General features: G+C 42.5%; 1 protein-coding gene across 1 annotated transcript; it reads left to right on the top strand.

Moving 5' to 3' along the window:
- Positions 1 to 4,577: 4,577 nt before the first annotated feature.
- On the top strand, positions 4,578 to 8,900 carry LOC112245030 (proline-rich nuclear receptor coactivator 2). Its single transcript, XM_024412967.2, has 3 exons — positions 4,578 to 4,732; positions 5,289 to 5,507; positions 5,953 to 8,900. Exon 3 carries the CDS (start codon positions 5,979 to 5,981, stop codon positions 6,447 to 6,449), a length of 471 nt encoding a protein of 156 aa, XP_024268735.1. The 5' UTR covers positions 4,578 to 4,732; positions 5,289 to 5,507; positions 5,953 to 5,978; the 3' UTR covers positions 6,450 to 8,900.
- Positions 8,901 to 16,046: the final 7,146 nt, after the last annotated feature.

Below are 16,046 nucleotides of genomic sequence, written 5' to 3'. Positions count from 1 at the left end.
GCAGAGGAACTCTGGAGCTCTACATTAATTTCACATTTCCACAAACTTCAAAGTGTTACCTTTCAAATGGTATCAAGAATATGCATATCCTTGCTTCAGGTCCTGAGCTACAGGCAGTTGGATTTGGGTATGTCATTTTAGGCTAAATATATATATTTTTTTAAAGGGTCGGTAACGCTTTATTGTTGAGAATGGACTCATCATAGTCTAAAAGAATAAAGGCAGGTGTGGATGCTGTGGTGTAAGGCGGAAGATGGACCAAACTGATGACCTAAGCCAGTGAGTTCCACCTATCTCCCCTCACCAGAAACAGTCAGTGAATGAGTGAGTGAGAGTGAGACACTGGTCTACGATGAGAACTGCTTGGGGAAGGATGAAGTCAAAAAGAAAGGGAAGCCATACCTGAAATTAGATTCAACATTTAGGAGCTGAGCATTACATTTTACTATCCATGTTTACATTTACAAATTCCACAGGTTCTGAAGTCATACAGGCCATGATTAAAGGTCATAAGAGATTTATTTCAGGGCGGGCCATCACTCTGTAATGTCTTAAATAATGTCCTCCTAACATACAATACTCATGAATGGAAAGGTTGGCCACCCCCCCCCCCCATCTCTCCAACCTCACCTTTCCATTTCTCCAATATATTTAGACATTTATGCAGTCCCTGAAGTACTAACACGTTCATGTTTTCTGCCTTTTTGTCAATCCCATTTGCGCATTAAAAGTTAAAATGGTGCCTCGGGAGGAGACAGAGCACTCACTGTGAGAGTGAGCTGTGTTTCAGGATGTGTGAGGAAACAAGGTTGAAGAACAGAAAAGACCGAAACTGTGACCTCTGGCGAGCCATAAACCAGCCAAAAGTGATGCAGAAATGGCCTGTTAAGTGCAATGAAATATTGTGTTTACTCCACAGGGGTTGATAATGATAGACGTTTCACTGATTCTAAAGTACTGCAGCCTTTATTCAGTATGGTACCATTGGTTTTTTTTTTATACAACTGAGAGCTCGAAACCCCTAATTGAATATGATCTGTTCTTTATGCTCGTCCCTTGTGGCATGATTGTGACAAGATTCCCTCGTTGTGCAAAAGTTGTATTTCCTGCATATTACTCAATACAGATGTTCTTTTTTTACTATGACCACATCATCTAAATGATGGTCATGCACGATGAGACAACCAGGATGTAATATTTTTTTAAGCAAGAGGGGGCGACACTCACTAACAACCAGTTAGTTTTTCTTCACAATCTGTAACAACTACTATACCAACTGGGGGAACTCAAGAATGGTAAAAGTTTGTAGGGGAAGTGGCATGATTGAGGCAAGCAGAAGTTTGTTGCGTACTGTTGCCTAGAAATAATCCATTTTAAAAATCCCACAGGGGAGGAAATTACAATACTTTATTAGCCTATCAAAACTAAGAAACTGTCATTTAGGACATATTAAATTAATAACGTGTTAATATATTCTAATCAGGTTCTAAGAGCTAATTTGCCCATATGCAATTTGAAATAATGAATGTTTTACTATTTTCGCTTTACAACACACACGTTATACAATACATTGAACACATTTGGACTGAAAAATATGGTCTGGTCCGGCATTGACCCACTCACTAGAGTCGACTATGTCTGATTTAAAGGCAGTATACTATCCTCCTCTTCACTGCCCTGTCGGTGACCTGACCAATTTGGCTGGGCAGAGGGAGGAAATCTGATTACAAGCAGGCAGCTAAGCTCCTCCACTTTTTCATTTCTGTCATTGTCTCAACAGGTGCACAAGCTCAGCATTTGGCACCTACTATACCTTTTATGGTTATTAATTGAATGATTTTAAATGTTATACAATAAGCTAAATAACATCGATCTCCGAACCCAGAACCAAATACAAAAAGTATCCTCTCCTTATACATTCAATGAGAAATAGCTTCAGGCCAGGTTTCATATTTTTATGGCCATAATGCTGAGTGCTGTCTCAAGATCAAATTTCCTCCCACTCTCCCACCGCCTCTCTTAAAGAGAGAAAAAAAGGCACTGATATGACCCCTCACTTAAAGTGTAGTCTGACCGTGTCCTATTCCCTCCTTTCAGATGATGGAACAAAGTCAAAGTCATTGTGTTACAGTTAGTTATTTGCTTACAACAGATTACCTAATGTAAAACGCAATTGCAACAGCCTGTTGGTTTTCCTTTCAGCTCTTTGTATGTATCACAAAACAATATATTTGTAGTCATTATTAATTCTACACAAACACACCCAACCTCTTGCCCAAAATAGGGTGAGAGGGATTGCTTGTGTTCCCATGTCAGGAGAGTTTGACAACATGGGCTATTTGACATCCTGCGTGTACCACCTCTATACTCCTGTGTGACCTAGTAGAGCCTCCCAATGACCTAAATTCCATACATAGCTTCTGGCCTGAGGAGGCCCAACCTTTGCAAGGACTTGTCACAGGGGTGTGTAGTACACACTGGGTACTCACTCAAGGTATACGGGTTGATAGACAGGCAAAATGTTGCAACAACACTCTTTTTACAGTGAGAGACACAGATGAGACAGTGGCGAGCACAGTTGGAATTCTTCCCTTGTAACCGTTATACAATTGTTTTATCCCGGAGACTTGGACCTGCTATAAATATTTAACATGTAAACCCAGTCTTCAAAATCTAGAACAGTAGGTTCTATAATAAGTCATAGACTCACAGTGTATACTGTCATCACTGTACTATTACCACAGATTAGAAACATGCTCTGATGTAAAACATGGAAGCTGAAATCAGAGACAGGCGAGACATATTTATTGTCCTCATAAAGGTTTGTTGTTTGAGGTCTGGTCTGAGGTGCTGCTCTCGTCTCTGAAAACAGAAGATATCCTCCTATAATTGTGTAATATGATCAGATCTCCTTACGTGTTCTGAAATAAACCTCCACTGTCAGTCGGCTGGGAGAGAGCTCCATGACAATGGCAAATGCAATTACCCCAAACGAACCAGACACTGTGTACAAATGGATAGTATATTATCAGAGAGGATGCAGCACATTGACACCTAGTGGTATGATGGCAGGAAACGGTTTATAAATCCAAGCTTTGTGGTTTCTAGTGTAACATGTTAGGACTTGTTGTTCTATGTTCCCAGCCAAGTTAACGTTAGGTAACATTTGCAACGGTAAAATTAGGTCAGGTTTAGGGGCATGTCATTTGAGTATCTTATCAAACAACAGAGACAACATGGAACACACAGATACTAAGTGAGAAAATACTGTTAATAACAGACCTACATCTTGACAGTGGCTGACTATAGAGCCCCAAAACAAACAAAAAATGATATATACATATGGGCCACCATAGTGATGCAGTTAGTGGTGGGGTTTAATTGTGAGTGCAAAATTGTTTAACACAATCAAGTAAAATGTATTTCACTTTATGATCTATGGTCAATAATCCTGAACCCTAAATACACAACAACAAACATATAAAGGGAATAAGCTATGGGGACTTTTTTTTACCATCTTGAGCAAATATCTGAGAAATTACTGCGACGTAGGCCCATTGTTAGCAGGTAACTGATGACAGTAATTTGCCCAGTCTTGCAAAAGCCTGTTGCTGCTGCTCACTTCCTTTCACATGAATCACCACCCACCCACTACTACAGGAAATCCGGTTAAATGTTGTTTCTTTTTTTTATTATTATATCGTAATAAAATATAAATACAAAACCACTATAAATATATTAAGAAATGCTGTAATATTCAGGAATATACATTGTCATGGCTGATATTGAGTTGGATTACATAATACTGAACCATTGAGAAGCCAATCGTATCATAATCTTAGTAGGAATTGATCTCTGACAGATTCTCTCACAAACTAGGTTTCCGTCCAATTGGCAACATAATTTCATGGGAATATTCTAAAACCTCCATATAAACAATATGCGCATTTCCTCACGAGTCCTGTTTCCATCAGATTGACTTGTTGTTGATAAAAGGCTGTGCGTGATGACGTAGTGGACACAAATTACTTTTGCTGTTTAATTCCCATGTATCGAATAAAACATATTTTAACGGGGTTCCATCGCATTTCCAACTCTACTGATGGTTTTGTCGCAACACGTTTTACATTACATAGCGAATGTGCCCACTCTGGTCGTGGCAAGTGCACTCTAGCCAACAGTTTAGCATACAAATGTTGTATGGAAACCTGGTTAGTGTAGGCTACTCAAATGATTTAGTAATGTAGGTCTACATATCATGACATATTTTGTCAATTGTTCATTTGGAACACCAGTATTAACTTTTTCCGAAGCATCTGCTATTGACTGTCAGGTTTGATGGATAAATACAAGTAGTTTTATTTGATTTGAATCTAAATTGTGGTTTTCTTGATGCTTTACCACTCCTTCATGGAAATTCCAATAACAAAGGAAGCCTAGGTTGGGAGGTTTGTCTTTTCGCGTCAACTGTCTGGCAACAGACGTGAATGCGTCTGTGTATCGCCTCTCCGATTGGTCCTTCGGTCACAGAGCTGTTGTGATTGGTCAGAGCTCAGCTTGCGCAGCTACATATACCTACCTCAGCTTCCATTTTGTTGCAAATCAGACAGTCGAGAGGGAATAGAGATATACACACATTTCTAGATATAGCCATTTCTACATTCAGAGAGTTCAGACGTCAATTCAACAATCTCTGATAAAGGGCTTTTACCAACTAAGCCTGAGGAAGTCGGTAAGAGCCGGTGTTTAGCTAAATTGGCTAAGTTAAGTTAGCTAGAATTTTGTGACACCATATGACTTATGAGTGGCGTTCTTTGTTTTGTTGCCAGAGAAGTGACCTAGATAGACGGCTTTTACTTACAAAGATGTATTCAGTGTTATCATCAAACTTTAGTAATGTTAACAAGCACAAATGATGGCTAATCTAGGTGTATTTAAAAAATGTATTCAGTTAAAGTGAACATCAGTCGCTCTTTCCACCAAGCTAACGTTACGTTATCTTCCACGCCAGTGAAAGCATTATTCGTTGTTTACGTCGTGGCTGCTAAACATGGACGCTAGTTGGCTACCTGCTTTATTTTCCAGTTAACCAATATGTATTATGTTGCTACCAGTGTATGAATTATACCAGACAGTTTGTAGAACGTAGTTAGCTTTGTGAAGATGCATGTTTGTCACATGAGAACTGGGCCCATTCTCAATTTGTAACATCAACAGTTTACCTACTTGGAGCAGTGTCGTTCTATTTTACTCGAAGTATTTCTAAAAAAAAATAATGTATCGTTTAGATCGGCTTTGAGCATATTCGTGCGCTGAAGTGAATTGATGTTCTACTCGGCTTCACGGGAAAACGACGCTCATTGGCACATGACAACTCCAGATCTTGCTGGACCTAAAAGTGCAGCGAGAAGTAGACCGAAGACTACTTCGAGGACCTGGAGCCCAATTGGAAAGGAGAAATTAAGAAGGAAGTATCTCTGCACATTCAACTTTCTAACAACAAAGAGGTAGGCATTGGCTGCTACAGTGTTTTTTGCTGTCGGGTGGGGGAAGGGCTGATCTTTCACACGTAGCCCAATTGAGCTCATTGACATAACTTCAGTAATGCACATTTGTTCCAGCACTTCTGTTAATAATTCTATTTTGCCCGTCTTAAATATAAACTACGCATATTTTTTTTTAAAAACCATATTGGTAAAGCGGTGTTGTCAACCGGGGACAATTGTCATGTTTAATTGTTGGGCTGCAGGTAACGTTCGCTTAGCATTAAGAGCGTTGGAATGCCGCTGGTTTGAATCCCTGAGTTGCCTGAGTTTAATAGGTGAAACACCTCTATGCCCTTGAGCAATCCGCTTGTAAGTTCTGGATAACTAAATTGTAAATGTTAGAAATGAGTTGCTTCAATGTATTTTTTTAGATTTGTTTCTTAATGTAAATGTATTCCTCCTTCAGGTGACACATAGTCTGGGAAGTACAGTATGGGAGGTGGAGAGAGGTACAACATTCCAGTGTCCCACCCAGAGCGCCCATTGCCCAAGAAGAACCATCAGCTGGGCCGGGCCAAGCAGAGAGTTGTCCGTGATCAGAATGGAGTGACAACCGTAGCATCCTCGGGGGCGGCGGGAGGTCCTCACCAACATGGCCACCGCAAGGGCGCAGCCTACCCCTGGTTCCCAGAGGCGCGGCTGGCCGCGTCAGCTGAGAAGATAAACACCTCTGTCCGTTTTGCCAACGCCTACGATCAGAATTGGGAGGGCGCTGTGTCCCACCTGAACACACTTCTGGCCGCCCAGTGTGGCGGCCCGAGCTATGCAGGGGCCAAGTTCAGCGAGCCACCCTGCCCCAGTGTGCTGCCCAAGCCCCCCAGCCACTGGGTGCCCATGGGTACTCGTGACAGCAGGGAGATGATGGCCTTCCAGCTGAAGAGCCTCCTCAAGGTGCATGCCTAGAGATGGACTCCCATATCCCGACCTTTCAAAGCCAACGTGTGAACGAAGGCTCCTGCCTGCCTTGAACGCCCCAGCGCTGTAATATACTTTTGGCTATTTTAGGTTGAGGTGTTCGAAGGGTGGTAGGCATGTTGTAGGGACATCTCTGCAGCTGTTTGTCACCCTTTTCTCTTTTTTGAGAACCACAGGTATTACAGCGCTGCAGCCTTGTTGGTGGGGGAGAATGCTCTCATTGGAGTCTGTTTCTGTCACTAACGATGAACTGGATATCCTTCGTGTTTGTGCTCTGTTTTGTTGTTTTTTTGTTGGCCGTTATAGCAATTCTGTGGGCTTTTCTTCCCAAACGGTAAGGTTGGATACTGTTAGTAATAACATGTTAATGCAGTCTCATTTACAGTCCATTTTTGTGGACCGGTAATTCTTTGGCACGTTCTGTTAATCATTAAGGATTTCACCTCTGACAACCTGGTGCTGCCTGAAGCACAATCTACAATAGTAGCATTTTCTTTCGTTTGACTTACTGTTTTCCCTCTGGTTTTGGGGGAGGATGTAAAATCCACTGTTCTGCAGGGAAACCAGAGTTTTCTTTCAAGAGGGAATCCGCTGTAGTAGTGAGTACAGGTCACAAGTATAACCTCAAACTGAAGTGTAGAGGCCATGGCACACAGGCCTTGGACGTTCAACTCCTGTACTTTTTTATTGCGCTGTGCGCTCTGCACTATGGCAGTTGTTCTGGTCCAAGGCCTGCAGCTCTATCATACAATTATTTTGTCTATTTGTGATGTGGTTATTAATCAATGAGTCAGTTTTGTCTTAACCAAACGAATGTCTTTTGCTGTTTTCACCATCTCTCCCTTGCATGTCTGACGTGGTTACCAGTGCCATATCAACCACGTTGGCTTGCGTGGCACGGAGAATTTGGTCCTCTGGGTCACTTTTTTTCCCAACACAATCAGTACTGCTATTAGCCACTTTCAAACTATCTCATTCCCTACCGAAACCCCACACAGTAAACAATGCAGAGGAGGGCCAGATTCAACAGGAACGTGGAACTGTAAGTTTCACGACCTCGATCTCCTGTGCCATGGCCCTGTTTGCTGTGTGGCAGTTTCTTACGAGGAAGTGCAACGTTGAGAGACTTGCGTGGCACAGAGGACGTTCGGCGCAAGGCCAGTGTGGATCTGTTTACATTTTAAAGTCTCCAGCAGCAATCTCCAGATACTCACTGCTTTCTGCACCCTACTCTTCTTGCACTGCAATCAAAATAGTTTTTATAAGTTACAGGCTGAGAGGCCCTTTTTATCAGTGGGTGGTTAATTGACTATCTCCCTTTAGGTTCTAATTTGAAGGGAGGCAGTCTTATTTTCTTTGCAGAATGGGAACTGTAATGGCCATCTGAGAGACGACAAAACGGAGCTCACGAGCTTGATATAAGTTAAAGAAAAAGAGCCATGTAAATAATGAAATGTGTAAAAAATACTTGCAGCATATGTACATTTAGCAGTGTGTTTTTAAACCTGCTTGATAAAGTATTTTTTAGTAATAACACTGAATGTATAAGTCATGCTAAGGACATGTCTTGACTTCAAATACAGAATATTTTTGTAAAAAAGAATCTGCCTATAGCATTTGTCAATACCCCTTCACTGTGTAATGTCTAATCTTGCACATGTTTTTTATTTTTATTATGCACAGTGGATAGCAAAAAAATGCATTGTGCAAAAGAAACTTTGCTTACATTTGACCCTTTGAGGAGACTTGGATATGTATGAGTTGTTATATTATTTTGGTTTCCAGGTGTGCTACAGCCTGAAGACAGCTGCTGGGGACTGGTTTCCCAGACAGATTGACCCCAAACCTGGATTAAAACAACTATTTCAATGGATAGTCTCCATTTGAATGTTGTTTTTTCAGGACTACTTATGATCTGTCTGGAAAACGTGCCCTGAATTGAGTTGTTCGACTTGATTGTGCCTACATTTTAACCCAACATTGCGAAATTCTGTTGTTGATCGACATTTGATATTTTGTGATGTGATTCATTGACCAAAAATGTTTGTCTAAAAACCACCTTCAGTTATCTGCTGTTCTTCTGCCAGAAGATAATTGAATTTGGCCCTATGTTATTGTCAACCTGGTTTCATCTGCCTTTGTTTTGTTCTGTGTGTTTTAAATGCATTGTCTTTAAGAACAAAGATGTGTTCTGTTGGTTTCTGCTAATGATTCATACATATATAAGTCTTTGTCCTAAATTTGAAACTCAAGTGTTTCTTAACAAATTGGCTTTTAATTTGTCCCATTTGGTTACTGTCACCAATGAATATGAAATTTTGCCACATGTCCAGACTTGATTGAATTTGACTTTAAAAAAACAAAAACAAAGCACTGCTTTAATTGGTCTTATCAAAAAGTAAACCCCAAAAAATAAAATCCCTTCCCTTTCCCCCCCTACTTTGTGTCTGTCTTTTTCTGAATGCACCCATTATTCCAAATCATTTCCAACATTTTAGTACAGCTTACTGTATTTATTTGAAACTGATAATTACATTATGATAGAATACTGATATCCTCAAGTAACTGTAGCACTCCATGAAGTTCTTTTAGGCTAGTTAAGGATCTCTTCACACTAGACCCACTGCAATTTGCATACTATCCCAAGGTATTCCTCTGGATGGATCCATATGTAAGAGACTATATTTATTTTCTTCTACAGCTCAGTCTTCAATGGCATGGTACCCTCCAAGTTTTATTAAGCCCTGGGTCTGCACCACGCCCTGTGCAACTGGGTCCTGGACTTCCTGATGGGCTGCCCCCAGGTGGTGAAGTTAGGAAATAACACCCCCACTACACTGATCCTCGACACGGGCACCACAGGGGTGCCTGCTCAGCCCCCTCTCGTACTTCCTGTGTGGCCATGCACGCCTCCAACTCAATCAAGTTGGCAGATGACAAGTGGTAGGCCTGATTACCAACGATGAGCCATCCAACAGGGAGGTGAGGGCTTTGGCCGAGTGGTGTCAGGAAAGTAACTTCAATGTAAACAAAGGAGCTGATCATGGATAGCAGATGTAACACAGTGGAGAAGGTGAAAATCTTCCAAGTTCCTCAGCATACACATCACTGACAATCTGAAATGGTCCACCCACACAGACCGAGGTGGTGCAACAGCGTCCTGTCGGGCTGTATCACTGCCAGGTACGGCAACTGCACCATCCGCATCCGCAGGGCTATCTAGAGGGTGATGCAGTCCGCCCAACAGCACCCGGTGTCACAGGAAGGCCAAGAAGATCAAGGACTTCAGCTGCCACCGTCTGTTCCCTCTATCATCCAGAAGGTGAGATCAATACAGGTGCATCAAAGCTGGGACCAAGAGACTGAAAAACAGCTTCTCTCAAACCAGCCTCCACCCAGTACCCTGGCCTGAACTCAGTCACTGTCACAGGCCGGCTTCCACCCGGTTACTCAACCCTCCACCTTAGAGGCTGCTGCCCTATGTACATAGACACGGGTCACTTTGTTTACATATGGTTGTACCCATTTCATGTTAACTCAGCAAAAAAAGAAATGTCCTCTCACTGTCAACTGTTTATTTTTAGCAAACTTCACGTGTAAATATTTGTATGAACATAAGATTCAACAACTGAGACATAAACTGAACAAGTTCCACAGACATGTGACTAACAGAAATAGAATGTGTCCCTGAACAAAGGGAGGGGGGTCAAAAGTATCAGTCAGTATCTGGTGTGGCCACCAGCTGCATTAAGCCCTGCAGTGCATCTCTTCATGGACTGCACCAGATTTGCCAGTTCTTGCTGTGAGATGTTACCCCACTCTTCCACCAAGGCACCTGCAAGTTCCTGGACATTTCTGGGGGGAAGAGCCCTAGCCCTCACCCTCCGATCCAACAGGTCCCAGGCGGGATTGAGATCTGGGTTGGCAGGACCCTAACATTCCTGTCTTGCATCAAATCATGCACAGAACAATCAGTATGGCTGGTGGCATTGTCATGCTGTAGGGTCATGTCAGGAGGAGCCTGGAGGAAGGGTGCAACATGAGAGAGGAGGATGTCTTCCCTGTAATGCACAGCATTGAGATTGCCTGCAATGACAGCAAGTTCAGTCCGATGATGCTTTGATACACCGCCCCAGACCATGACGGACCCTCCACCTCCAAATCGATCCCGCACCAGAGTACAGGCATTCTTCGACGATAAACACGAATCCGACCATCACCCCTGGTGAGACAAAACCACAACTTGTCAGTGAAGTTATTTGGATTTTTATGAATTATCTTTGAAAGACATGGTCCTGAAAAAGGGACGTTTCTTTTTTTGCTGAGTTAATATACTGTATTCTAGTCAAATCAAATGTTATTAGTGACATGCTCTGAATACAATTACAGTGAAATGCTTACTTACAAGCCCTAACCAACCAATATATAAACCAATATATACACTGCTCAAAAACATAAAGGGAACACTAAAATAACACATCCTAGATCTGAATGAATTAAATATTCTTATTAAATACTTTTTTCTTTACATAGTTGAATGTGCAGACAACAAAATCACACAAAAGTTATAAATGGAAATCAAATGTATCAACCCATGGAGGTCTGGATTTGGAGTCACATTCAAAATTAAAGTGGAAAACCACACTACAGGCTGAACCAAATTTGAACCTGCTTTCATCTGTGAAGAGCACAGGGCGCCAGTGGCGAATTTGCCAATCTTGGTGTTCTCTGGCAAATGCCAAATGTTGGGCTGTAAGCCCAACCCCCACCTGTGGACGTCAGGCTCTCATACCACCCTCATGGAGTCTGTTTCTGACCGTTTGAGCAGACACATGTACATTTGTGGCCTGCTGGAGGTCATTTTGCAGGGCTCTGGCAGTGCTCCTCCTGCTCCTCCTTGCACAAAGGCGGAGGTAGCGGTCCTGCTGCTGGGTTGTTGCCCTCCTATGGCCTCCTCCACGTCTCCTGATGTGCTGGCCTGTCTCCTGGTAGCGCCTCCATGCTCTGGACACTACGCTGACAGACACAGCAAACCTTCTTGCCACAGCTCGCATTGATGTGCCATCCTGGATGAGCTGCACTACCTGAGCCACTTGTGTGGGTTGTAGACTCCGTCTCATGCTACCACTAGAGTGAAGGCACCGCCAGCATTCAAAAGTGACCCAAACATCAGCCAGGAAGCATAGGAACTGAGAAGTGGTCGGTCTGTGGTCACCAACTGCAGAACCACTCCTTTATTGGGGGTGTCTTGCTAATTGCCTATAATTTCCACCTGTTGTCTATTCCATTTGCACAACAGCATGTGAAATTTATTGTCAATCAGTGTTGCTTCCTAGGTGGACAGTTTGATTTCACAGAAGTGTGATTGACTTGGAGTTACATTGTGTTGTTTAAGTGTTCCCTTTATTTTTTTGAGCAGTGTATATACAGTGCCTTGCGAAAGTATTCGGCCCCCTTGAACTTTGTGACCTTTTGCCACATTTCAGGCTTCAAACATAAAGATATAAAACTGTATTTTTTTGTGAAGAATCAACAACAAGTGGGACACAATCATGAAGTGGAACGACATTTATTGGATATTTCAAACTTTTTTAACAAATCAAAAACTGAAAAATTGGGCGTGCAAAATTATTCAGCCCCTTTACTTTCAGTGCAGCAAACTCTCTCCAGAAGTTCAGTGAGGATCTCTGAATGATCCAATGTTGACCTAAATGACTAATGATGATAAATACAATCCACCTGTGTGTAATCAAGTCTCCGTATAAATGCACCTGCACTGTGAATGTCTCAGAGGTCCGTTAAAAGCGCAGAGAGCATCATGAAGAACAAGGAACACACCAGGCAGGTCCGAGATACTGTTGTGAAGAAGTTTAAAGCCGGATTTGGATACAAAAACATTTCCCAAGCTTTAAACATCCCAAGGAGCACTGTGCAAGCGATAATATTGAAATGGAAGGAGTATCAGACCACTGCAAATCTACCAAGACCTGGCCGTCCCTCTAAACTTTCAGCTCATACAAGGAGAAGACTGATCAGAGATGCAGCCAAGAGGCCCATGATCACTCTGGATGAACTGCAGAGATCTACAGCTGAGGTGGGAGACTCTGTCCATAGGACAACAATCAGTCGTATATTGCACAAATCTGGCCTTTATGGAAGAGTGGCAAGAAGAAAGCCATTTCTTAAAGATATCCATAAAAAGTGTTGTTTAATGTTTGCCACAAGCCACCTGGGAGACACACCAAACATGTGGAAGAAGGTGCTCTGGTCAGATGAAACCAAAATTGAACTTTTTGGCAACAATGCAAAACGTTATGTTTGGCGTAAAAGCAACACAGCTCATCACCCTGAACATACCATCAAGACAATGATCCAAAACATAAAGAAAAATCTACAATGGAATGGTTCAAAAATAAACATATCCAGGTGTTAGAATGGCCAAGTCAAAGTCCAGACTTGAATCCAATCGAGAATCTGTGGAAAGAACTGAAAACTGCTGTTCACAAATGCTCTCCATCCAACCTCACTGAGCTCGAGCTGTTTTGCAAGGAGGAATGGGAAAAAATGTCAGTCTCTCGATGTGCAAAACTGATAAAGACATACCCCAAGCGACTTACAGCTGTAATCGCAGCAAAAGGTGGCGCTACAAAGTATTAACTTAAGGGGGCTGAATAATTTTTGCACGCCCAATTTTTCAGTTTTTGATTTGTTAAAAAAGTTTGAAATATCCAATAAATGTCGTTCCACTTCATGATTGTGTCCCACTTGTTGTTGATTCTTCACAAAAAAATACAGTTTTATATCTTTATGTTTGAAGCCTGAAATGTGGCAAAAGGTCGCAAAGTTCAAGGGGGCCGAATACTTTCGCAAGGCACTGTATGTGTAAGAATAAGACAATAAAATAAGAAGTAATTAAAGAGTAGCAGTAAAATAACAATAACGAGACTACACAAGGGAGTACCGGTACAGAGTCGATGTGCGGGGGCACCGGTTCGTTGAGGTGACTATGCATAAGATGATAACAACAGAGTAGCAGTGTAAAAGAGGGAACAATGAGCTGCTGTCAATGAATATCATTCTCACACAGGTGTTTCTTTTGTCCAGATGGGAAAGGGCAGTGTGGAGTGCAATAGAGATTGCATCATCTGTGGATCTGTTGGGGCGGTATGCAAATTGCAGTGGGTCTAGGGTTTCTGGGATAATGGTGTTTATGTGAGCCATGACCAGCCTTTCAAAGCCGGTCATGGCTACAGACGTGAGTGCTACGGGTCGGTAGACATTTAGGCAGGTTACCTTAGTGTTCTTGGGCACAGGGATTATGGTTGTCTGCTTAAAACATGTTGGTATTACAGACTCGGACAGGAAGAGGTTGAAAATGTTGACCTATTTAGAGTTTGATCACACAGTCATCCGGAACAGCTGGTGCTCTCATACATGTTTGTTATTTGCCTCGATGCGAGCATAAAAGTAGTTTAGCTCATCTGGTAGGCTTGTGTCACTGGGCAGCTCTCGGCTATGCTTCCCTTTGTAGTCTGTAATGGTTTGCAAGCCCTGCCACATCCACCTAACGTCAGAGCCGGTGTAGTACGATACGATCTTAGTCCTGTATTGATGCTTTGCCTGTTTGATGGTTCGGAGGGCATAGCGGAATTTCTTATAAGCTTCCAGGTTAGAGTCCCGCTCCTTGAATGCGGCAGCTCTAGCCTTTAGCTCAGTGTGGATGTTGCTTGTAATCCATGGCTTCTGGTTGGGGTATGTACGTACGGTCACTGTGGGGACGACGTAATCAATGCGCTTATTGATGAAGCCAATGACTGATGTGGTGTCCTCCTCAGTGCCATCGGAGGAATCCCGGAACACATTCCAGTCTGTGCTAGCAAAACAGTCCTGTAGCTTAGCATCTGCTTCGTCTGTCCACTGTTTTATTGATTGAGTCACTGGTGCTTCCTGCTTTAATTTTTTGTTTGTAAGCATCAGGAGGATAGAATTATTGGCAGCTTTGCCAAATGGAGGGAGAGCTTTGTATGCGTCTCTGTGTGTGTTGAGTAAAGGTGGTCCAGAGTTTTTTTTGCCTCTGGTTGCACATTTAACATGCTGATAGAAATTTGGTAAGACGGATTAAAGTTTCCCTGCATTAAAGTCCCCGGCTACTAGGAGTGCCGCCTCTGGGTGAGCTGTTTGCTTATGGCGGAATACGAATAATACAGATAACTCTCTAGGTAGACAGTGTGGTCTACAGCTTATCATGAGATACTCTACCTCAGGCGAGCAAAACCTCAATACTTCCTTAGATATTGTGTACCAGCTGTTAATTACTAAAATACATAGTCCGCCGCCCCTTGTCTTACCAGACGCCGCTGTTCTGTCCTGCCAATACAGCGTATAACCAGCCAGCTGTATGTTGATAATGTCGTCGTTCAGCCTCGACTCCGTGAAGCATGAGATATTGCAGTTTTAAATGTCCCGTTGGTAGTTTAATCTTCCGCGTAGGTCATCGATTTTATTTTCCAAAGATTGCATATTTGCTAGCAGAATGGAAGGAAGTGGGGGTTTATTCGATCGCCTATGAATTCTCAGAAGGCAGCCAACCCTCTGGCCCCCTTTTCTCTCCCTTCTTTTCACGCAAATGACAGGGATCTGGGCCTGTTCCCGGTAAAGCAGTATATCATTCACGTCGGGCTCGTCGGACTCATTAAGTTAAAGAAAAAAAAGGGTTCTGCCAGTCCGTGGTGAGTAATCGCAGTTCTGATGCCCAGAAGTTATTTTCGGTCATAAGAGACGGTAGCAGCTACATTATGTACAAAATAAGTTTAAAAAATAAGTTAAACAAATGCAAATAAAATAACAAAAACACACAATTGGTTAGGAATACGTAAAACATCAGCCTTGTTCTCCGGTGCCATCCTATTCAACTTTTGCTGCACATAATATTCTATCCTACGTTTTCTTCAGATGTAATACATATTCTATCCAAATACTGTCCATAATATGCATACAGTGCATTCAGAAAGTATTCCGACCCCTTGACTTTGTCCATATTTTGTTATGTTACAACCTTATTCTAAAATATATGAAATTGTTTTTCCCTCAATTTACACACAATACCCCATAATGACAAAACAAAAACAGTTTAGACATTTTTGCAAATTGTCAGTACTTTGTTAAAGCACCTTTGGCAGAGATTACATCCTTGAATCTTTTTGAGTATGATGCTACAAGCTTGGCACGCCTGTATTTGGGGAGTTTCTCACATTCTCTGCAGATCCTCTCAAGCTCTGTCAGGTTGGATGGGTAGCGTCACTGCACAGCTATTTTCAGATCTCCAGAGATGTTAGATTGGGTTCAAGTCCGGTCTCTGGCTGGGCCACTCAAGTACTTTCAGAGACTTGTCCCCAAGCCACTACTGCGTTGTATTGGCTGCGTGCTTAGGGTCGTTGTCCTGTTAGGAGGTGAACCTTTGCCCCAGTCCGAGGTCTTGAGCGCTCTGGAGCAGGTTTTCATCAAGGATCTCCCTGTACTTTGCTCCATTGATCTTTCCCTCGATCCTGACTAGTCTCCCAGTCCCTGCCGCTGAAAAACATCCCC

Source organism: Oncorhynchus tshawytscha, linkage group LG03, assembly GCF_018296145.1.
Source record: "Oncorhynchus tshawytscha isolate Ot180627B linkage group LG03, Otsh_v2.0, whole genome shotgun sequence".
Taxonomy (NCBI): domain Eukaryota; kingdom Metazoa; phylum Chordata; class Actinopteri; order Salmoniformes; family Salmonidae; genus Oncorhynchus; species Oncorhynchus tshawytscha.
The sequence above is the reverse complement of the archived record's forward strand: the minus strand, read 5'-3'. Positions and strand labels throughout refer to the sequence as shown.

Bases quoted from the DNA above. Each gene is read 5' to 3' on its own strand.
- LOC112245030 (XM_024412967.2), top strand. From the start codon at position 5,979: ATGGGAGGTGGAGAGAGGTACAACATTCCAGTGTCCCACCCAGAGCGC.